Source organism: Caretta caretta, chromosome 1 (genome assembly GCF_965140235.1).
Source record: "Caretta caretta isolate rCarCar2 chromosome 1, rCarCar1.hap1, whole genome shotgun sequence".
Classification (NCBI taxonomy): domain Eukaryota; kingdom Metazoa; phylum Chordata; order Testudines; family Cheloniidae; genus Caretta; species Caretta caretta.
Genome location: NC_134206.1, coordinates 327,744,385 through 327,769,553, shown reverse-complemented (window position 1 = coordinate 327,769,553; position 25,169 = coordinate 327,744,385). Strand labels below are relative to the sequence as shown.

At 41.5% G+C, this 25,169-nt stretch overlaps 1 protein-coding gene across 3 annotated transcripts in view; it reads left to right on the top strand.

The window, feature by feature from the left end:
- Positions 1-25,169, top strand: part of PUS7 (pseudouridine synthase 7) — a 51,383-nt gene that overhangs the window by 9,374 nt on the left and 16,840 nt on the right. For 2 of the 3 annotated variants that reach the window (XM_048836372.2, XM_048836370.2), the window contains exons 3-9: positions 205-591; positions 8,428-8,512; positions 8,626-8,727; positions 9,656-9,800; positions 12,475-12,492; positions 15,265-15,376; positions 17,687-17,764. In XM_048836372.2, coding sequence (XP_048692329.1) covers positions 233-591; positions 8,428-8,512; positions 8,626-8,727; positions 9,656-9,800; positions 12,475-12,492; positions 15,265-15,376; positions 17,687-17,764 — 899 coding nt within the window. In that variant the 5' untranslated portion in view covers positions 205-232. The remainder of the gene's footprint in view (positions 1-204; positions 592-8,427; positions 8,513-8,625; positions 8,728-9,655; positions 9,801-12,474; positions 12,493-15,264; positions 15,377-17,686; positions 17,765-25,169) is intronic. The other variant, XM_048836371.2, reaches the window with a different exon arrangement.

Here is a 25,169-nt window from a genome sequence, read left to right as displayed (position 1 = left end):
CCTCCTCACTAGGTGGAGGGCTAGATGTTTAACTTACACCTGTGCAAATCCATTGACTCTGGGGTTGCCCAGGTATAGCAGCTTGATGTAGAATTTGCTGCTTTTTGTTTGGTTTGTGTGTGTTGCATGTTTAAAAATATAATTTTTTTAAAGAGCAAAAGATTTGGAAATAAACCATTTTAAATGGTCCCTTTTCTTCCCCAGGACTTTGTACCGCTCTGTGCCTTTAAATATGGAAGCTGTACAAATGACATCCTTGAAACGTCCTCATTCTGAGGATGATGTGGCTAATGTAGATGAAATTAAAAGGCAAAAGATCTCAGAAGAGTCTTCTAAGACAGGAAACAATTCTGAGCAAAGCATTGACATTTTAATTGAACAACCTGCAAAACCTTTGCTTGAGGACAAGAAAGATAATATAATCCTGAATGAAGAAGGTGAGGAGGAAGATAATGAACTGGAGGAAAGTGATGAAGAAGGGGACCCAGAGAGCTTTGCAGACATGATGAAGCATGGACTAACAGAACTCGATGTTGGCATTACAAAGTTTGTTAGCTTTCACAAAGGGTTTTCTGGAATCTTAAAAGAGAGGTAACTTTTCATATTGCAATCCTCTGTACTTTAATTCCTTGTATTAGCAACTATTCCCCATTTTCCTTCTCTGTTTAGCCTAGGAGTCAGACACTATCATCTCTGGTATAACACCCACACATATCAAGATACAATAGGATTATCTACAGGTGTGCTTCACTGCTTTCTTTTCTTAAAACTAGGGCTCTGAGAAAGCTTTAGTTTGTACATGGCTGGTGCCTTTCTAAAGTGTTTGTGTTCTGCTGAATAAAACTGAGAAAGGGGACTCTAAATGATAGGAATATAATCTTATATTCATTTCCAATTTGACTTACTTTCTGCCAACTATGTACAAAATATACAGTCTAGTTACAATACATACTATACACATTAAAAGTACTGCTAACCTATGTAAAAGACGTGACAAAATATTTATGATCCCAAAGTCAAAATTTTTTTGAAAGAACAAGTTAAAGTTGCTATGTGATGATGATCTAATAGTCCCTTCTGGTGCTAAAATTTTATAAATCTTGTCAGTTATAACATTATGTACAAAACTAAAGAACTTGAAAATAATTGAGGATATCACAATTCTTACACCGCCTACATAATAAACTCCTTATTCTCATTTCACTACAACACAGCATTCTTAATTGTTACTTAAAATAAATACTGTCTTTCACCAGAAATCTCAAAATATAAATTCAAAACCATTCTGAAGAAACAGTGCACAAATTGTTGCACCAGTCCAGCAAAGCACTTAAACATGTTTTTGCGTAATCAGTTTCAAATTAAAGTCATCCTGTATGTACATAGTTTTGCCATAAATAGATATTGTTATGCACTTTTTCTCTGAAACTGCAGATACAACATAATCTTAAAAAAAAGACACTTATCCCTATTTATTGGTGGATATTCCTTATAACTATGAAAGATCTTTCTTTTGAGAGATCTGGCAAGATAATGACAGCATCACTTACAGTACAGACCCGTTTATGCGCGAATCCGCTTAATGCACAGTAGCGCCATGCCTCCCAGTGCTACCTATTTAACACATGAGACTCGTTAACACATGGTACAGGAACTCGCTATGTAGTGCTACAGATTTGCTCACTAACTCACTTACATAGAAATCGACTGGAAGTGCGGAGCGGAAATGTGTTGTACGTCTTTACTGATATTGGTAAAGATGTATCATGCATGCTTAGTGATTGTGATGCTAGAGAGATATATAATATATAGTAATATATATACTACATTAGCAAATTTTAACCGTAGGCCTAATATAATGGCAGAGGGCAAACGTCAGCATTCCTACACTGTAGAAGAAAACCTAGCTGCAATAGATCAAGTAAATAGTGGAGAAACCCAGGCCAAAGTTTCAGAAGATATTGGGATAGCCGAATCTACTCTCCGAGGATGGCTAAAAACGAATCTAAACTGAATGGCTTTGTACAGAATATGATTCTGTTGTGGGGCTTAAGCGAAAATGTGTGCGCTGTTCAGCAAAACCCACAATAGACAAAGCCATGTGCACATGGTTTGCTCAGGAAAGGCTAAAAGGAATGCCGCTAAGTGGGCCAATTCTTCAAGCCCAAGCGACCAAAGTTGGAAATTTAACAGGGGATGAATCATTCCAAGCCAGCAAGGGGTTTATAAGTTGTTTTAAAAAGCGTCATGGCATAGCGCAAGTATCGATTTCTGGAGAAAGCTGATGAATCAGCCGCAAACGCGTTTCCCACCAAGTTAAAATCTATTTTACAAAATGAAGACTACCACGAAGAACAACTTTATAATTGTGATGAAATAGGTTTATTTGCAAAACTGCTACCTGATAAGACTTTAGCCTTTAATTACAAGACACAGAAAACAGCTGGATTTAAAAAGATAAAAGATCGTGTGACTCTTCTTTTTTGTAGTAATAAGTCCGGCAGCCATAAGTTTGCCCCTCTTCTTGTTGGCCGCTTTCATAACCCTCGCTGCTTTAATCACCGCAGTAGAGCCAAACTGCCATTAATGTACGCTAACAGCAAAAATGCTTGGATGACGAGACACATTTTTGATGACTGGTTCCACAACAGCATTGTTTCAGCTGTTCGTAAGCATCTGTGGTCAAAGACACTCAAAGCCAAAGCACTTTTTCTGCTTGACAATTGTCCAGCCCATCCTCCAGCCAAATCACTGGTATCGAGCGATGGAAAAATTTGAGTGCTATACCTACCATTCAACGCAACATCAAAAATTCAACCTTTAGACCAGGGCATTATTCAGAATTTTAAAAACAATTATTGACGGGAGCTGATTTTGGCGATCATGTCATGCATGTCTTCAGGCATTTCTGAAACAGTTAAACGTGAAGGAAATTATTTATTTAGTTAAAAAAGCTTGGGACAGAGTAAAACAAAAGTCCATTGAAAACTGCTGGACGAAGACTCTCGGTGATGACTTTTCTGTCAAAGACAGCTCAGACTCGGAAAACTCCAGCAGTGGCACTGATTCAGAGCCAGACTTTGAAGGATTTTCAGAAGAAGACGTTCTACAAACACGCACACAGACAAAAGAGGTTAAAGGTAAGCTTCATTTTCAAATGATAAAAGATTTTAGTTTGGATACGTCGCCGGAAATCATTACCGAGTGGCTGGAGATGGATGAAGATTGCCTGACTTCAGAATTTCTGTCCGAGGAAGAAATATTAACGGGCTGCGAGGCTATGTCGGACTGCGAAAGTGATGGCGAGGATGTCATTGAAAAGGTCAAAATTTTGGCCACAGAAGCTCTTAGTGCTGTAGAAACTGTTGTCAGATTTATGAAGGAGCAAAATGCGGAAAATATAAAAATCATTGATCTGCGGCAAATGAGACTTCATAAGAAAGAAAAAAAATGCGATCCAGAAAGAGCAGAAAATAACGATTTCTTCTAGCATTTTTTTCTAAGTGAATCATAGACACTTTTTTCAGCATGGCCCTCTTAACCCGCGGTCCGTTATCATGCGGTCGCGACGGCTTGACTCCCGACATCCACACGTAAACGGGTCTGTACTGTACTTGCATTCAGTTTTGGGTGAATACCAATGAGAAGTGTTTGGTTATTTGTTCAAATTAAAAAATGTGGATTCATCACATCTTTACTTTAAACTCAGTTGGGCAAACATAACCTTAATAATGTCTTGACAGAGATGTTTGCAGTCGCATTATGGTCTTTCCACCCGCCTCCATTTTGACCCTTTTGACTTGTATAATGTGATTTTATAGAGGTTTAATACGCACATGTGTGGATTTGGATGTAATGCAATAGAAACATCTCACAGTGAAGCCTCATTTTCCCCTCTTTCAGCATTTCACAATCAGTTGACAGCTTTTTTTCTCAGCTGTTCTAAAATTCTTATTTTAGAAAATACAATTTATCCTGGCTTTACTAATGTAGAAAGAAAGTCCTTCATGTTCCCTCTACTGGCACCAATTCACTGTCTCTCTTTTTCTTTTTTAAAAGACTGGATCAGAATCTGCTATGCTACTGAAGTGAATATCCAGAAGAACTCTTACTTCAGTGGAGTTCTCTCTATTTCCACCCGCATAGCTGTGAACAGAAATCTGACTCACTCTCCCTGGGAAGAGGATGAGTTGAGCTTTAATGTACTGCTAGCACTGAAGAATGTTGGTTGAAGTGACAGAGTTAGTGTACGAATTCATGAAATAACAGTGCAGTAGAATCTTTGTAATTCTTAACAACAGCTAGGAATGAGAGAGTAGATTTCTGAGCTCTGCAACTTAGCAAGTAATCAACCAGTTCAAAAGAATACATTATATAATGTACTTTGTTCATCTACATGAGGAGCCTAGTTAGCTACTTATTACACTAATAAATGTTCTAGTATATTTGATTAAATAAGGAGGCCTCAGTAGCATGAAGACTCACAACAGTGATCTGCTCTTACCTTTGTTGGGAAGTTGGGAGAGGCTGCTTGCTTCTGTGTATGAATGACAGATAGAAATCAAATTATCCAGTTACTGTTTATAAAAAATCTTGGGTAAATAGATGAAAGTCAGGATATAGTTTAAAATGGTGATCTGTAAAAGAAGGCTCAAGAATTTCCTCTTCCCTCCCTTTTTTTTTAATGTCCACTCGCAACGTTCCTGTAATTTCAAATAACTTTTTTTACATTCCCTTTCTTTCCTAATTTATATACTCTTTCTCTTCTCTGGTGTCTTTGTAGATGAACCTACTATAAGGTGGGTGCACTAGTGGCTGGTAAACCGTACTCAGAGTAGCTATCCGTGGTTCACGATCGAACTGGAAGGGCATGTCAAGTGGTGTCCTGCAGGGATCTGTCCTAAGTCTGGTTCTATTCAATATCTTCATAAATTATTTGGATAATGGGATAGAGAATACAATTATAAAGTTTCCGGATGATACTGAGCTGGGAGAGGTTACAAGCGCTTTGGAGGGCAGAATTAGAATTCAAAATGATCTTGATAAAGTAGAGAAATGTTCTGAATTAAATAGGATGAAATTCAATAAGGACAAATGTAAATTACTACACTTAGGAAGGAATAATCAATACAAAATGGGAAATGATTGCCTAGGAAGGAGTACTGCAGAAGAGGACGTGGGGGTTACAGTGGATCACAAACTAAATGCATTAAGTCAACAATGTCATACTGTTGCAAAAAAAAAAAAAAAAAAAGTGAACATCATTCTGGGGTGTATTAGCAGGGGTATTGTAAGCAAGAAATAAGTAATTCTTCCACTCTACTCAGCACAGATAAGCCTCACCTGGAGTATTGTGTGGGGAAAAATGTGGACAAATTGGAGACAGTACAGCAGAGAGCAACAAAAATGATTAAAGGTCTAGAAAACATGACCTATGAGGAAAGATTGAAAAAATTGGGTTTGTGTAGTCTGGAGAATTGAAGATTTGAGGCGGGGACATGATATTTGTCTTCAAGTATGTAAAAGGTTGTTATAAAAAGGAGGGTGCTGAAATGTTTTTCTGTTCAGTGGTTAAGGAGAACAAAACGGCCTTACTGAGTCAGATCAAATGTCCATCTAGCCCAGTATTCTATCTTCCAACAGTGGCCAATGCTGGGTGCTTCAGAGGGAATGAACAGAACAGATGATCATCAAGTGATCCATCCCCTGTTGCCCAGTCCCAGCTTCTGGCAAACAGAGGCTAGGGTCACCATCCCTGCTACTCTGAAACCTATCCTCCATGAATTTATCTAGTTCTTTTTTGAACCAGAGGACAGGACAAGACATAAGGGGCTTAAATTGTAGCAAGGGAGCTTTAGATTCAACATTAGGAAAAACTTCCTGACTGTAAGGGTATTTAAGCACTGGAACAAATTACCTCTGTCATTGGAGGTGTTTAAGAGCTAATTAGACAAACACCTGTCAGGGATGGTCTCCAGATAATACTTATTCCTTTCTCAATGTAGGGGACTGGACTATGTGACCTATTGAGGTCCCTTCTAGTCCTACATTTCTATGATTCTTTTTAATGCTAGTGGCTTTAACATTCATGAATAGAATCATAGAATATCAGGGTTGGAAGGGACCCCTGAAGGTCATCTAGTCCAACCCCCTGCTCGAAGCAGGACCAATTCCCAGTTAAATCATCCCAGCCAGGGCTTTGTCAAGCCTGACCTTAAAAACTTCTAAGGAAGGAGATTCTACCACCTCCCTAGGTAACGCATTCCAGTGTTTCACCACCCTCTAAGTGAAAAAGTTTTTCCTAATATCCAATCTAAACCTCCCCCACTGCAACTTGAGACCATTACTCCTCGTTCTGTCATCTGCTACCATTGAGAACAGTCTAGAGCCATCCTCTTTGGAACCCCCTTTCAGGTAGTTGAAAGCAGCTATCAAATCCCCCCTCATTCTTCTCTTCTGCAGGCTAAACAATCCCAGCTCCCTCAGCCTCTCCTCATAAGTCATGTGTTCCAGACCCCTAATCATTTTTGTTGCCCTTCGCTGGACTCTCTCCAATTTATCCACATCCTTCTTGTAGTGTGGGGCCCAAAACTGGACACAGTACTCCAGATGAGGCCTCACCAATGTCGAATAGAGGGGAACGATCACGTCCCTCGATCTGCTCGCTATGCCCCTACTTATACATCCCAAAATGCCATTGGCCTTCTTGGCAACAAGGGCACACTGCTGACTCATATCAAGCTTCTCGTCCACTGTCACCCCTAGGTCCTTTTCCGCAGAACTGCTGCCTAGCCATTCGGTCCCTAGTCTGTAGCTGTGCATTGGGTTCTTCCGTCCTAAGTGCAGGACCCTGCACTTATCCTTATTGAACCTCATCAGATTTCTTTTGGCCCAATCCTCCAATTTGTCTAGGTCCTTCTGTATCCTATCCCTCCCCTCCAGCGTATCTACCACTCCTCCCAGTTTAGTATCATCCGCAAATTTGCTGAGAGTGCAATCCACACCATCCTCCAGATCATTTATGAAGATATTGAACAAAACCGGCTCCAGGACCGACCCTTGGGGCACTCCACTTGATACCGGCTGCCAACTAGACATGGAGCCATTGATCACTACCCGTTGAGCCCGACAATCTAGCCAGCTTTCTACCCACCTTATAGGGCATTCATCCAGCCCATACTTCCTTAACTTGCTGACAAGAATACTGTGGGAGACCGTGTCAAAAGCTTTGCTAAAGTCAAGAAACAATACATCCACTGCTTTCCCTTCATCCACAGAACCAGTAATCTCATCATAAAAGGTGATTAGATTAGTCAGGCATGACCTTCCCTTGGTGAATCCATGCTGGCTGTTTGTGATCACTTTCCTCTCATGCAAGTGCTTCAGGATTGATTCTTTGAGGACCTGCTCCATGATTTTTCCAGGGACTGAGGTGAGGCTGACTGGCCTGTAGTTCCCAGGATCCTCCTTCTTCCCTTTTTTAAAGATTGGCACTACATTAGCCTTTTTCCAGTCATCCGGGACTTCCCCGGTTCGCCACGAGTTTTCAAAGATAATGGCCAATGGCTCTGCAATCACAGCCGCCAATTCCTTTGGCACTCTCGGATGCAACTCGTCCGGCCCCATGGACTTGTGCACGTCCAGCTTTTCTAAATAGTCCCTAACTACCTCTATCTCCACAGAGGGCTGGCCATCTCTTCCCCATTTTGTGATGCCCAGCGCAACAGTCTGGGAGCTGACCTTGTTAGTGAAAACAGAGGCAAAAAAAGCATTGAGTACATTAGCTTTTTCCACATCCTCTGTCACTAGGTTGCCTCCCTCATTCATTAAGGGGCCCACACTTTCCTTGGCTTTCTTCTTGTTGCCAACATACCTGAAGAAACCCTTCTTGTTACTCTTAACATCTCTGGCTAGCTGCAGCTCCAGGTGCGATTTGGCCCTCCTGATATCATTCCTACATGCCCGAGCAATATTTTTATACTCTTCCCTGGTCATATGTCCAACCTTACACTTCTTGTAAGCTTCTTTTTTATGTTTAAGATCCGCTAGGATTTCACCATTAAGCCAAGCTGGTCGCCTGCCATATTTACTATTCTTTCGACTCATCGGGATGGTTTGTCCCTGTAACCTCAACAGGGATTCCTTGAAATAATAACTCAACAGTAACAAACCAATATTTGTGGTTCTACGATGGAGGGAAAAAATAGGTATCATTTTCATATTGAGTTTTCAAGTGATGATTCTGGAAAGTATCGAGTGTGTCCTTTGGATAATTTTCCAGGAATGGGAGAAAGCTTTTTAGTAGATAATGGCTGAAGTTTTAATCTAGAAACTGAATAAAGTCTATTGGAAAATAGTGTTTTGTTCACAGAAGCCTTTAGTCTTTCCTGTCTGTGTTTTTTAACCTCTTGTGTTTCTTTCTGTTAGATACTCAGACTTTGTTGTTCATGAAATAGGAAAAGATGGGCGCATAAGCCATTTAGATGACTTTTCTGTTCCAGTGGATGATGAGGTAAATTTTGAGTAGCTTTCAGAAATGGCTAGAAGATTTTTTTTAAATTAAGTCACTAATGAAATCTTGTTCTGACTGTGTTGTGTGAGTTACTGTTATTTTATATATATTAGGATCCTTCAGAAGAAATATTTACAGTTTTGTCAAATGAAGACAAGCAGCATTTAGAAGAGCTCCAACTTTTTAAGAACAAAGAAACCAGTGTTGCCATAGAGGTAAAATGGTAAAACAATACAAAGGACTTGGCTAACATGTCCTTTTTGCGGAAGGAGATGGGTGTGTGCATGGAAACTAAATGCTAGGTATATAAGTAGTTTGTTGAGCTTTACATCAGAATAGGTGATGCTGAAAACTTGTAAATTTAGGACTCGATCCTGCAAAGACTTACAAGTGTACTGAACTATGCATGTGAGTACTCATCGTGGTTTCACTGGGACAATTCACGTGCATAAAATTAAGCATATGCCTAAGTGTTTGAAGGATTAGGGCTAATGCAATATTTAGGTTTTCAGTGTCTTGAGTATTTTATAGAATGATTATGTACAAGGGATTAAACAAGCATGGACTTTGATGAAAGAATGTTTCCATGGATAGCATGTGCTGATTTAGTAGAAGACAGTGAGTTTGATCTTCCACAATAAGAAGAAAAAAAGTACAAGAAGAAGAGTTTTGTGGCTATTTTTAAATAACACAAATATGAATAACTGCTGAGCTGAATTGGGGAAAAAATTGGGTTTGGGATTAATAAGCATTCTTATATTAACATTTTTTTTTTCACATCAAGTTGTATAGCTTCTATACAGATGTGCACTCAAGACACACATTTTGTATATAGTCTTCATTCAGGCAGTGAAATTTGGCTAAGAATAAAACTGGTGAATTTAAAAAATGTCATTGTGGTTTTTATTTATGAAACATCAGATTCAGGGTTTGTAGCTGAGTTATGTATATATCTCTTTATGAATTAATTATAGCAAGTAGGATGTGTCCTTTAAAGCATAGTCAGATCATGTTTTCTTAAGGCTGGTTTTTGAACAGAAAAATGATTTTTTGGTGTGTTTAAAAACAAACAAACAAAAAGATATGTACACAAGACCAAAAAAAGAACTATTTTTGTGTGACAGTTTTCTTTGTTAAATATAGGTTATTGAAGACACGAAAGAAAAAAGAACTATTATTCACCAGGCTGTGAAATCCTTGTTTCCTGGATTGGAGACGAAAACAGAGGACCGAGATGGGAAAAAATACATTGTTGCTTACCACGCTGCTGGAAAGAAAGCACTGGCAAGTGAGTTTGTTACTGTCTCCATCATTTCATGTTGCAAAGTTGAACTACAATTTAAAAACAAAATGTTTAATTAAAATTACATAATACTTCAGACAAGGAGGTATGTTATAATTTGGATTTGGAGGCTGTTGCATGCTTCTGTACCTATTCATCCAGTCTGTTACTTCTAAATGGCACAGGGCCTGAGGCTTACATGTTAGGTATGCTAAAATATATTAGTGTGGGGGTTTTTGTTTTTTCTTCAAACCACTAATCAAGTAGATGGAGTAGCAAATGTAAAGTTGTTTTACTGGGTTTATGATAAGTGAGAAGTATTAGTACATGAAGAAGACTTGCTGGCAGGGGGGACAGGACGGACTATAACAGTTTTTAAATATGTTAAGAACTGTTATAAAGGGTGATTGATTGATTGTTTTCCATGTCCACTGAAGGTAGGACAAAAAGTAACGGGCTTACTCTGCAGCAAGGGAGACTTAGGGTAAAATTCTAACTATAAGGGTAGTTAAGCTCTAGAATAGGCTTCCAAAATAGGTTGTGGAATCCCCAGTATTGAATGTTTTTAAGAACGGGTTGGACAAACACCTGTCAGGGATGTTCTAGGTTGGTCCTGCATCAGCACAGAGGGCTGGCTATTCCAGCCTACATTTCTGTGATTCTCACTGAGTGCCAAATAGACAACATAGGAGTGTGTGTTTGTTTTTATTGTATAGTTACTGTCTAAATGTTGACCATATGAACCTGATTGGATCCAAATTAAGTTGTTACAATCATGCAATTTAGGAATTCCAAATTTTCTCTGTGTTTATATAATGCATAGCACAGTGGGGTCCTGGTCTGGGACTAGGGTTTCTAGGTACTATGGTAATACAAATAATAATAAATTCAATGGGTGAAATCCTGGCCTCACTAAAGTCAGTGGTAACCCCCCCTTTCATTTCAGTGGGGCCAGAATTTATCCCAACCTGTTTACTACCTTTCAGAATTACATCTTTTATATAAATAATATATGAATATATTTCCAGTAGCAACTCTTCTCAAAGATAGGATTTTTTTAAAATAGCTGAACCTGCTTCTGCTTTCCAGTTAATGACAATCCTGTGCTTTGCCAAAATTAAAGTTATAAGCAGAAAACTGTCTGTATCCATCATCAGTTATAGGAACTGCTTTTGTAGTCAGAATAATGATGGACTTGGTAGTATCAAGGTAAATAACTTAATATGTTCCAAAGTATTTTGGTAGTCTAATTATTTTGGGGCACATCAGTATTGGTATACAAATATGTAAAACATTGTTGCCCATTATCTGACACTTTTGACATGTTGGCAAATTGATTTTAAATCTAAAGGTTTGCCTAAACACAGAATTTCACCAGTTTAACTCAAGGTGTGGGGCTTTTATAAACTGATTTAGTTAAAATTAGTATAATAGGCTGTATGAATGTTCTTATTTTGGTTTAAATTAGGCTTATTTCAGTTTACCTGAAGTCAGTTAGGAACAGGTTTAAGATAAATTGTATCTCATTGCCAGTAGATGGGCTCCAGTATTTGTAATGCAAATTAGATAGGGGCTACATATTTATTTTAGATAAAAGTATATTTTATTTAAACTTTTTCTTAAGCAAATGTAAAAGTCTTTTGCTACGTGGTAGAATATTTAAAGTATCAAAAACTTGGAATAAATTATTATTACATGTGTAAGGTTTATCACGTTAACTGTGTCAAGTTAATCCTATGGTTGCATGCTTTGTGCATGGAGTGTGCTTACTTACAAGTACAAAAAGTAATCTCCAAACAAATCCTGGTCTCCTTTGGGTTATAATAGTCTTCCTCAGTGTGCCCTGTTGATGTTTATGTTCCTTAACCATTGTTACAACAAAGTGCTTGTATTAAGTTGAACAACTATAACTAAAAGGTACCGTACAAATAGGATTTGTAGATTTTAACTGGTGTCCATTTAAACAAGTATTTCTCTAGAGGAAAAATCTTTTCTGGACAACTTCATACAATGCAGTAGGATTTAATGTGTTTTAAACTTAGATTCTCAGGCCCTGATCCTGCAAACATATTTACATTTGTAAGTTCAGTGGCTACCCATGTGCAAAATATTACTCAACATGCATAAATGCTTGCAGAATGGGGATACTGGACTATAGGCTCTTTGGGACATGGACTATATCTAAGTCTTGCATATGTGCAGTGACTAACACATGGGGACTCAATCCTGAATGGGGTCAGTGGGCAAGAAACACTTGAAATATTTAGTAATCTATTCTTACATGAGAAACATGATGAGGTATGCTTGTGGGGATAAGGGTTACAAGAATGTTTTCTAACTCACTAAATTACAAGTACTTTTGTATGTGTGGTATTTAGAGTACTTCAAGCATGGACCTATTACTTCAGTAACTTGTTGGCAGTGCTGTCCATCATTGTCCACAGTGAAGTTTGTTGTACCTCTGATTGAAACTTTCCGTATATTTACTGTTTGCCTCTGCACGATTCCATCGCATAACCATCTAAATCACTGTCACCAACCACGTAATTGTTGGATGCTATAAAAGTCTACAGCATAAACAATCATAACCATAAACCTGCATGTTCACCTCTAAAACCCTTCAATAGTTTAAAAATTAAACATTGCTCTTTTGTGCTCTTTATGCTATACATTGGGACAGAGGTCAGAACTGCAACAGGTAAGATATGTTGGTATTTCATGCTGGTAAAATGAAATGCCAACCATTCAGACACACTAAATAGTGAAAGCATTGGCCAAACTAACAAGAATTAAATATAAAATCTATGTATAAGCAATGTTAAGTTTTCACAGAAAGTGACGAGGCTGGTGCTGCACCCTTCACACATGCAGTTATGGGCTTCTGTCTTGCAAGTCACTTGGTGCGGACCCAGTAGTCCACCCACATGGAATGGCTTGCAAGATCGGGACCAGGGCTGGATTAAGGCATAGGGATGATGAGTGAGTGAGATCCTGGCCCCATTGAAATCAATGGTGAAACTCCCTTTGGTGTCAGTAAGGCAGGATTTCACTTCATAGTTCTATGTTTAGAGTCCCAATTCCCAGAGTCCTGTGAGTTTTACATCAGATTCATAGGTTTCATTAAAAAAAACAAACAAGTTTTTAGCCCTTGTGGTTGTAATAAAAAGCTTGAAAACATGAATCAAGAATAAGTGATGCAGCAATGTCTGCCTGAATGGGTAGATAGCCTGAAGCAATACCTCTGAGAGGTATGAATTGTCTTATTCATCTCCATGGGGTGTTGACTCCAAGACCCATTGATCTGGGAGGCTGTGACAACACCACCCCAGCAGAGGACTGTATGTGCAGCAGGAGAAAGAGAGGGGAGGCAGTTCCACCCAGCTATCCAAGTAATGTGGGCTATGGTGCCATCCCTGCTTCTCTGGCAAGGGACAGACTCCAGCCACCCCACTCCAAGGGGGATGGATGGGGCCATGGCACGGGCATGGGGTTGTAGTAGCAGATGGTATGGTGTGTGCTTAGGTTCCTGGGTTGCCTTACTCTGGTTTTGATCAGGGCTGGTGTTTTTGAAAGAAATCCAAATGAAAGTGTGCAAAATTGAGCAATCGATGCATTATGGAGAAACTTTCAACTTGGAAATGATTCTCCCTGTGAATTGTTTTTTCCCCTTCTCCTATTTTAATGACAGAAATTTTTGTGCAATCTTTGTTTTTTAAACCTAATTTGCTACTTTAAAGTTATAATTTGTACAAGAGTAAATTGAGATCACAGAGGATTGATGAATTGAGAAGGAGAATAAGCAGGAGCTAGTGAACTCCTAACAAAAAGACTGTGGACCATATCATTAATATTATGAAGAATTTTTTTGTTTCAGTGGAGACTTCACTTAAACATTGATGGCCAGTACAGCCCATGGTTTGCATACAAATGTTCCTGGTATTTTTTTTTTCCCAAGGGAGATAGAGGCAACTCTGCTTGTGTTCTCTCTAAATATTGTAGTACTCCGTATGAGGCGTTATCTTTCAGTGAGGAGTTAGGGCTGATGATATTGCTTCCTTAAAAAGAAACACCAACTCCTCTTTCAGGCTTTTGTCAGTTTTTATTTAAAAAATCCATATTTTAAACCTAGGCCTTCCCTACAGGAGATAAGTATTTTTCGGTATAACCTAAAATGTTAATTTAAACAAAGATTAGTAGTATGTGTAAAACCACCACCACTCCTCCCCCCATGTGGACACACTTATACTGGAATAAGAGTACTTTTTTTCAATTTAGCTTTCGTTGCCTGGGAAGGGGTTTAAGATAAAATGAAAAAGACACTCTTATATGAGAGTGTCCACATGGTGGTTTTATACATGTAAAACTTTTCCATTTAGACAAGCTGTTAGTTTTTAGTATTTAATTTTCTTATGTGCCTTTTATAAAAAAAAACAACAACCCCAAAGGGCCTGTTCCTACTCCCACTGAAGTCAAGTGCCTCTTGTTGGCCTCTATGGGAGGAGGATTGGGCCCACAATGATAGATGATTATGCAATGCACATTTATCTTTGAAAACGTTACTGTGCAGTAATGACTTTAATATTTTGGCAGTCTTGCTTCCCTTTCTATGAAACCAAAAATGATTAAACAATATCATGAACCATATTTTAGACTAGAGACACATTACATAACTTGAAAATATCCAAGGTGAATTTGAATTATTAATTAATTTAGAAAATTGGCCCAAATTTAACTCTGTTGTGAGACTTGGTTACCACACTTCAACTCAAAGTGAATTCTTACCAATTATAAAGCCCTTAAAATTTGCATATGATATAACCCAAGCTCTAGTGTTGCATGCACGATGCTATAGAAATAAATAATACGTTATTAATGCCATCCTTAAAATAACATAGTTTGCTTTTTGTGAAGAATATAAAGGGCTTGTTTGATCCAATGACCAGTGGAGTTTTCCCATTTGGTTCAACAAGCATTGCATCAAACCCAAAGTGCTGGACGTTGTTCAAAGTGAAGTCGCTGGTAAAACTTGGATTTACTTCAGTTGGAATGAGATTGGGGTTGGGGCAACAAATAAACCACTGGGAAAATATTCCAACAGAAGGACACATTTCTTTTGTCATGCAACTCCTGGTAATGTTTGTGTAAGTCACATGGCTAAAATCTTGTATTGCAGTATAAATTTACACCACAGTGGATCTGCAGAAAGTGCATTTTTTTCATACTTCATAACTGCCAGAGAAACAAGGTGGGTGAGGTAATCTTTTACTGGACCAACTTCTTCCATTCAGTACTTTTATTTTCTTAAGAAAGAAGCAGATGGAAGCTAATTGAAGTCACTGAGAGTCATGTGTTTGTTTGAAAATGGAAACTGCTGTGGCAAGTAAATGAACCCGGATTGCAAACGAGGATAACAACTGATAATGTAGTTTACAAATTGTCCTTTTATATGTCTTAACTCTTTGTTTTAAAGATCCAAGAAAACATTCATGGCCAAAATCTAGGGGAAGCTACTGCCACTTTGTATTATACAAGGAAAACAAGGATACAATGGATGCTATTAATGTACTATCAAAATTTTTAAGGTAAGAATATTATTTTATTGCTTTGAGACACAACAAAAACAACTAAATATTTAATGTAAACATTCTGCTTTAAAATCCGTATGCCAAAACCACACAGGAAATGTATTGTCACAATATATTTAGTAACTGCAAAATATTTTTGTTTTAGGAGGTCACATTTGAAATGCTTCGCTATGTTAAGAAAATAGTTCTAAACAATAAAAAATGGCATACTGTCAGGCATGCTTTCAGGCTTGGTCTTCACTGAGGGAAAGATTTGTGTTTGACCGCCTAACTTGCATGAAGACTACAAACTGTCTTGTATTCACTAGGATTTTACCTTGAGTTGGTGCATTCTTAACTGAAGTTAAGTGTGCACGTTTATTCTCAGGGCTTGTTTATACCTGAAACAGTACAATGGCCCAGTTGCAGTGCTGCAGCTGCACTGCCGTGGCAAGTGAGTGTAAACCCTACCTCGCCCAACGGGAGAGATTCTCCCATTGGTGTAGGTAATCCACCTTCTTGAGAGGCAGTAGCTAGGTCGATGGAACAATTCTTCTGTTGATCTAGCACTGTCCACTCTGGGGTTAGATCGGCTTAACTGTGTCACTCAGGGGTGTGGATTTTTCACACCCCTGAGCGATGTAGCTGGGTCAGCCTAACTTTTTAGTGTAGACCAGGCCCCAGTGAAGACCAGGCCATGCAGCATATCTTTTACTTTAGGGATTTTAAATGTGCAGTTGTCCAAACATACAGTGGATGTACTTAAAAATATTGTTGCAGTCATTCATATGCAAATCAGTTATTGTAGCCACTGCAATTGGGGCAGTTAGTTCAGATTAAGGTAGAGTGTAAACTTTAAAACACAGTAGCTCCATGTGTAAACAAGCTGTAACTGAGATTTTTCTTTCTTTGTCCTGTCCGAATCATTGTAACTCCTTTTTCTGTGAAAGGTAGGTGGTGACCAGTCTCCTTCTGCTTGCTGTGAGGGATTCACCAGTCACATAAGCCTTGGCTTTCTGCCTTTCTTTGTGGCCAAGCAAGCCTTTGTGTATTTGTCCTCCCATCCCCATCACTGACAGTCCTCACTAGCTGTTTTATAAGTGTGAGTTCACAATCCAAGCTTCTGAATGTTTGGCTCTGAGAAATCAGCAGCACCTTGGTGAAGGTGGTACTTGTATTTGAAAAACAGGATGCCTGGGAACATGCTACTCTAGCGGTTCATGGAGAGCTTGATAGAGATTATGCATGTAATGGAAATAGTGCTACCACCTGGTATGCACAAGTGGGATAGCAGGGAATCTACTGACAGCAACATTTCTCTTATCCTGCATGGAGTGCAAAGGAAAACGACGATGTTGAGAGGGAAAGAAACAGTTATGGAAACGGAACAATATTGAAGTGCACTGACTGTATGCTTATATGAGTATAGTGTTCGGTATACAGATAGCCGCACATAGAGATAAATGCACTATTTGAATTTCACACAGAAAAATAAGCATGCACTGAGGGTTTTTTTTTTTAATAGTGATTGATTTGTTGTGCATTATTCCATTGAATTTTTTTACTTTATACACACACACACGAAGCAAATTATTCAAAGTAACAGTGACAATACTGCCTATACGCAAGAGGACTCCTTTATGATTGTTAAAGTAGAACCTCAGAGTTACGAACACTGGAGTTTCAAACTGACAGGTCAACCACACACCTCATTTGAACTGGAAGCACGCAATCAGGCAGCAGAGACCAAAACAAAAAAACAAATACTGTACAGTACTGTGTTAAATGTAAACTAACAAAAAATAAAGGGAAAGTTTAAAAAAAGATTTGACAAGGTAAGGAAACTGTTTCTGTGCTTGTTTCATTTAAATTAAGATGGCTAAAAGCAGCAGCAAAGTTGTATCAAGTCAGTGTTAAGTTGTAAACTTTTGAAAGAACAACCATAACATTTTGTTCAGAGTTACAGACATTTCAGAGTTATGAACAACCTCCATTCCTGAGTCTTCATGACTCTGAGGTTCTACCATATTTGCTAACAAAATATATGGTAACTTTCCTGCCTTATAATAATGCCATATACAACAATAGAAAATATTATATATATATATAATGGGGTCAAGTTGCAGTACAGCTTGTGTGGAGATTGTAACTTCAAAATTCCGTATTTTTTGTGCATGTAAAATCTAATAAAAAAGTTGTTAGTTTAATTTTTTATATATAATATGCTAGTGAGATTACAGTTTATCTTTGGCCTAATTGTGTGGGGCTTGGGTCTCCTTCAGTATCAAATCTGATATTTTCATCACTGTTTTTTTTTTTTTTTTTAAGAGTTAAGCCAAATATATTTTCCTACATGGGGACCAAAGATAAAAGAGCTATTACAGTTCAAGAGATTGCTGTTCTTCGGTAAGTGAAAATACGTTGCAAGTAAATTCTTATAACACGGTAATTTGGCTGTCTTAATAAACATTTAAGAATCTTGTATAATATGTAGCACACGTAAAACATGTTGGTTTATTAAATATAGTATGTACACTCTTTATTTTGTTCATCAATAGCATGGACTTTGTTTAAGGTAGGTTAGCTTTACATGGAGAAAACACTATTGCATATCAAACAGAAGTTGCAGAGTCAGGTCCTGATTCAGCAATGCACTTAAGCGTGTGCTCTAGTCGCTTTACCGAATCAGGACCACAGTCACTAAACACATGTTGTAGATACTATGGAACCCTTTTATTTCAAGAAGAGTTATACCGTAACTGTTTATCTTGTAAAACCAGTGGTACTCAGGCTACAGCTTCTGAGTCATATGTAGGTTGCATGGGGTCCATTGGTCTGATTGGAGCTGTACCTGATCTGAGACACATAGTAAGCAGACACATAGTGAGCAGAGAGTTGATCACAGGACTGCTCCCATGTTATATAACCCTTGCAAGATATCAGAAGGATGCTGAGTGGTGTTGTGGGACCCACCTATCTGTTGTTAATGTGATCCACCCTGTCACTGGGAACCCATCTTCTTCCTTCCTTCCTTCCTTCCTTACACAACTCCCTCTGAGCATTCAGAAAGGAGAACCAGAACTGCTCCTTGCTCCAAGATGAAGAAAGAATGAGGAGGAACAGCTCCTTCCTTGGTTAAATGGTAAAAACTTTGTTAACACAGAGGTAAGGTTGCTGGTAACAGCTTGTGCCCTTCCAGAACACTGAGTTCGGCAAAACTCTTGAAAATCAGGAAATACGGTGTTAGGGTAAATGCCACATAACCTTAACTCTGCTTCCCCCCTGCCCCCCCTTGGAGCTGGCAACAGCTACTGGGAATTACCGTGTTAGAGGTAGCCATAGCTGTACTGAATGGTGGAGGAGGTAAGTGGGACAGTTTGGTCTCTGATATTGCAAGATCTGAGTCTGAGCCCGAGCCCCTCCCTGTTTCCACAGTGTGTTATCAAAGGAAAGAGGTTCACGTTTACCTGAGGCTCCATTCCTCATCATTGTGATACAGAATTGCGTAGGTGGTGTCAGTAGCAGGGCACTGCAGCCTGCTTGCCATGGATATTGCCAGTAATGAGGTGGGAGATGAGAGCAGTCTGTGAATTTTATGATGGGTATGGAAAAGTCTAGGTTTAGGTGGTATCCTGCTCAGAGGACAGAGTTAAGGTTACATGGGCATTTACCTTAACTCTGCGTGTGCTGGGTTTTCAGAAGTTTGAGCTTGACTGGATTCATGTTCTGGGAGGGCATGAGTTCTCTCCGGCAACCTTAACTCTGCATTAACAAAGTGTTTTCCTTGTTTAATTATTGTTGTTTTTTTACCATTTTATTGCCCTCCCCCTTTTTTTTGAACAGAAAGAAGTGTTGGTAGTTAATGGTTGTTTAGATAGTTGTAGTGTAGCCGTAGCCGTGAGAACTCCATCATTTTCAGTGGCGCAGCTGTACTGCTGTAGTGCTTTTGGTGAAGATGCTCTATGCCAACGGGAGAGAACTCTGCTGACAGCTTCCTAACCCCTGCCTCCGTGAGAGGTGGTAGCTATGCTGGTAGGAGAAGCTGTCTATACTGGCACTTAGGTCAGTATAACTTACTATCTCTGCAGATTTTAGAGGACTTAGAATCTCGTTTTGAACAGGAAGCCGATCTTAACCTTTACTATAGCAGAGCTGGTGCTCTGCTATAATGTACTCCCAGAGCTAGCCTAAGAGGGTGAGATGCAATTTGATGGAGTCTCCGAAAATCACAAAACAGTGGTGCGGTTCTTTGGCATTGCATTGTAATATTGCATGAAAAAATGAAGATGTACCATAGTATAGGAGCCTTGTGTGTATACATTTCACAATACAACATTTGGAGACCATGTCATGACTCTTTTGTGGCTTTTTGCAACCCCATTCAATAACTAGAGGTTCCCAAACTGATCTCCATAGAGAAGACAGATTATGTTATTCAGCTGTTACAATTTGGTATGTATACATGTGTTCTCACACACACACACACACACACACCCCTCTGAACAGAGTACACCATACAATCTGGTTAAATGAAATTACCTGCTTGAGTGTGAAGATTAGTAATTTGTGGGTCCATCTGATGAATCCCACACTTTGAAGAACAAGTGCATCAACTGATGATCATACATATTCTAGATTGAGTCCTGAGAGATGCCTAGAGCCTGTTGATCCTGCATAGAAATGTGGGGTGTTTCTTGGGGACCAATTGTTAAATGTTCTAATAAATTATCTTTGCAAGTTATTTTGTGTGCAATGGTGAAAGGTGGCGATAACATGCACATTGAGGGCTGTTGATGAATAAGGACCCAGAATGAAACTCCCCATAGAAAGAATTAAAGGGCTAATCTGTACTACATTCGTTCTGCTGGTATAGCTGCACCAGCAAAGCCCCCTAGTGGAGGTGCATCTTGTACTGGCTTTTTGCTGGTATAAGACGTGTGTCTTTAGGGGACTTTTTGCCAGAATAGCTATGTTGTTTTCAAGTCTGATTAGTCCTGTCAGAGAGCAAGGTTGTTCCCTCAGCCCCATTGTTTTCAACTTAGCCATGGAGTTGCTCATTCAAGCCATCTCCATCAGTCTAGGCGGTTTTGACCTGTATGGCAACAGCGTGAATATTCTGGCCTATACGGGCTATCTGGTCCTGATCGCAGACAACCCTGAGTGTCTCCAGCAAATGCTTGACATCATCAGCCAGGCTGCCAACTGGATGGGACTCCGCTTCAGTGCTAGGAAGTGCGCATCCCTGCATATCGATGGCAGTAGAAGGGACTTGGTCCATATGACGCCTTTTCAGATCGAGGGTGAACCTATGATCTTCCTCAAGGATGGGCAAGCGTACCAACATCTCCGCATGCCCATGGGTTTCTGCATCCAGCAGACACCTGAGGATACCATTGCGGAGATCCTACGAGATGTGGCCAGGATCAACTCCTCCCTACTGGCACCATGGCAGAAGATCAACGCCTTGAACACCTTTCTGATCCCCCGGATCTCATTCATCCTGAGGGGATCTGCCGTGGCGAAGGTACCTCTGAACAAGGCAGACAGCATCACCAGGCAGCTAGTGAAGAAGTGGATGTTTCTTCCCCAGAGAGCCAGCAATGAACTGGTGTACATCTTGAACAGGGAGGGCAGAGCCAACGTTCCTAGTATGGTGATCTGTGCGACATTGCAGTGATCACTTCTGCCTTCTGACGTGCCTGGATGTCATGGAACACTGCAGAAAGTGCCATGTGGGATGTCATCAAGAAGTGAATCGCCAGGACTCCCTCCAATCAAGATGTTGCCACCTACCTGAGTGGCTCACTGGAAGGTGAATTTGGAAGAGACCGGGGAGACTTTGCTTCACTCTGGACTCATGCTCGCAACGCTACACAACAACTGGAGAAGCGTATTGGCTGCCGCTGGACATGGTGCAAGGAACGCCAGGAGCTGGGAGTCCTAGTGCCACAGGTGAAGAATGCAGAGCACACAATCTTCACTCCAAAAGCTAGAACCATGCTGGAGAGGACCCTGAAGCATGCCATCCGCTGCCAACACGTGGAAAACCTGAAACAGAAGCCGAACCAGGGCAAGGCGTTTGAGGTGATGTGCAAGTGGGACGCCAGCAACCACTTCCTCCCCAGGGGCAGCTTCACCCGATTTGCCAACTGGAGCTTCATCCACAGGGCTAAGCTCAACTGCATTCAACTGAACGGAGCCGTCAGCCACGGGAATCAGGACAAGTGATGCATGAAGTGTGGCTATGCCAATGAGACACTACCCCACGTCCTGTGTAGCTGCAAGCCCCATTCCAGAGCCTGGAAGCTGTGACGCAACGCCATCCAAGTTCGCCTAGTCAAAGTCATCCTGCCACCCATACAGAAGGTGGCCGTGAACTCCGCCATCCCTGGAACAGACAGCCAACTGCGGCTGGACATGATCATCACCAACGAGGACCAGAAGATCATGATGGTGGACGTCACAATGCCTTTAGAGAACAGGACCCTGGCCTTCCACAATGCCCGAGCTCGAAAGGTGGAGAAATACATCCCCCTCTGTCCAAAACCTTGAGAGCCAAGGGCTACCAGGTTCAGAGACATGCACTGATCGTTAGAGCCCTGGGCCCATGGGACCCCAGTAACCAGTGAGTGTTGAGAGAATGCAGAATTGGTCAGCGTTACACTAGGCTGATGTGGCAACTCATGGTGTCAGATGCCATTAGGTGGTCAAGGGACATTTACATAGAACACATCACCAGACATTGGCAATACCAGGAGGGATGAGCTGGAGTGCCGATGAAAAGCCCAGTCAGGAAAGTATCTGAAATACTTTCCTCCTGGATTGTATTTTCTAAATGGACAACCTACCCTAAATTCTCAATTACTGAGGGACAATTGTCACTCATTGCTATATTAGCTTTCCGCAACCAACTCTCTGTATAACTTGTCATGAGTAATGTACCTGAATACTTGGATGCTAATATCTAAACTGTACTGTTAAATTTATTCACCTAAATGTGGGTTATTGCTGTTTATGCATTATATGTATCTTATGACTTTTAAAACAAACTTTGTATTTGTGGATAATCTAAGCACTCTACCTAGATGTACAGACGCTCTTTTCTTAACCTATGTACTATATAATTTTTTAACAGCTTTAGTAAAAATTTTAATTCCCCCACTCCCACTCCTAACCAACATAATTATGCCAGCAAAACTCTGTAGTGTAGACCTGGCCAAAGATGCACTCACATTTGTCTGGCACTTAAAGCTTGGAGGTTCCGTTTGTTGCAGAGCATCTGCACAAAAGGAGGGTGGGTGCCCAGCTCTGGGTTGCTATTCTAGGGTTCGTGCAGCCTTGGACCAGGGAAATGGGAGGAAAAGGGGAACAGTTTGTTGAGCAGTCAGAGTGGAATGTAGGCTTGGAGAGAGACAGAGGCACTAGACCACAGGTGGGCAAACTTTTTGGCCCGAGGGCCACATCTGGGTATGGAAATTGTATGGCAGTCCATGAATGCTCACAAAATTGGGGATTGGGATGTGGGATGGGGTCAGGGCTCTGGCTGGGGGTGCTGGCTCTGGGGTGGGGCCAGAAATGAGGAGCTCAGGGTGTGGGAGGGAGCTTTGGGCTGGGGCAGAGGGTTAGGGTGCGGGGAGGGGCAGGTGGGCCTTTGGTCTCTGGGGTGGGGCTGGGGATGAGGGGTTTTGGGTGCAGGAGGGTGCTTCGGGCTGGGACTGAGAGGTTTGGAGGGTGGGAGGGGGATCAGGGCTGGGGCAAGGGGTTGGGGTGCAGGCTCCATGAGGCACTTAGCTCAAGCAGCTCCTGGAAGCAGTGACATGTCCCCCCTCCCGGCTCCTACGTGGAGGTGTGGCCAGGCGGCTCTGCATGCTGCCCCATCTGCAGGCACCGCCCCTGCAGCTTCCATTGGCTACGGTTCCCGGCCAATGGAAGCTGCGGGAGTGACACTTGGGGTGGGGGCAGCGTGCATAGCTCCCTCGCTGCCCCTGTGCATAGGAGCCAGAGGGGGGACATGCCGCTGCTTCCGGGAGCCGCGTGGAACTACGGCATGCACGGAGTGGGGCAAGCCCCGACCCTGCTCACCAGCTGGAGCGGAGCAAGCTCTGGACCCTGCTCCTCAGCGGAACATTGAGGGCTGGATTAAAACGTCTGACAGGCTGGATGCGGCCCCTGGGCCGTAGTTTGCCCACCCCTGCACTTGACAGTTGCTTCTGTAGCAGGGGAGAAGTGCTAGATTTTAAAAAGCAGAGTACAAAAAAAAATGATTAATTGATGTCTTCCTTCTAGGATGTTTTGTTTTCTTGCTTCTGCCTTATACCCTAAATTATTCACTTCTCCAGTTAGACTGAACATTTCTCAATACCCGTTAAGTTTCCTGTAAAGAGACAAGTAAAAGCTGGGATTGATATCCTGGGAGCGGGGGATGTGCTTAGTTTGCTGCTCAAGTAAAGATGTTGTGACAGGGTCGGGCCAGATGGCTATAGGAGAGTAATAGAAGGCAGATATATTAGCCTGAGGCTAAGTAGGTCCCTTTTCCCTGGGTAAGGGAACAGGGAAGGTTCCAGAACAATGGGCACCTTCTGGAGACCATTAAGACAGGCTGATTAGAACACCTGCAGCCAATCAAGAAGCTGCTAGAATCAATAAAGGCAGGCTAATCAGGGTACCTGGGTTTTAAAAAGGAGCTCACTTCAGTTTGTGGTGTGCGTGTGAGGAGCTGGGAGCAAGAGGCACTAGGAGCTGAGAGTGAGAACGCGGACTGTTGGAGGACTGAGGTGTACAAGCATTATCAGACACCAGGAGGAAGGTCCTATAGTGAGGATAAAGAAGGTGTTGGGAGGAAGCCATGGGGAAGTAGCCCAGGGAGTTGTAGCTGTCGCACTGCTGTTCCAAGAGGCACTCTAGACAGCTGCATTCCACAGGGCCCTGGGCTGGAATCTGGAGTAGAGGGTGGGCCTGGGTTCCCCCCAAATCCTTCCAACTCCTGGTCAGACACAGGAGTCGTCGACCTGGACTGTGGGTTCAGAAAAACAGCCAAGCTGAGGGCTGCTGTGAAGCTCCAAGGCGAGCAAATCCGCCAATAAGCGCAAGACCCACCAAGGTAGAGCAGGAACTTTGTCACAACTGGTGTCAGAAGTGGGATCTGGTTTCCACAGCGCGGCTGAAGAAGGAGGGTGTTTGGAAGGAAGAAAAAAAAAGGGGGAAGAGGGTCTATTTTTATTTTTATTTTTTTTCACCACAATGGAGGAGGTAGTGTGGGCACTGATACAAGCCATGGCTGCCCAGCAGGAGGCTACTCGTGTCCAGGCAGCCGCCCAACAGGAGGCAGGGCAGCTGCAGCAAGAGATTAATCGCCTGCTGATGGACCAGGCTGCTCAAGACCGGGCTATGTTGCAGAAACTGGTAAACCAGGTAAAGGCCCTTACAGAGCTGAACCGCGGCCATGATGGGACGCAGATCATGCGGGCCAGCAAGTGGCTGCAGAAAATGACGCGGGAGGATGATGTAGAGGCATACCTCCTGGCCTTTGAGAGGACAGCCCTGCGGAAGGCCTGGCCCTGAGAACAGTGGTCTGGCATCCTCGCTCCATTCCTGTGTGGGGAGGCCCAGAAGGCCTACTATGATTTGCCTGAAGAGGCTGTGGGAGACTACCCCCAGCTGAAAGCAGAGATCCTGGCCAGATCTGGGCTAACGACCACAGTGCGGGCCCAGCGATCTCATGAGTGGAGGTACCAGGAAAACAAAACCCCGCGGTCCCAATTATATGACGTCATCCATCTCGCACGAAAGTTGTTATGAACTGAGTCCCGGA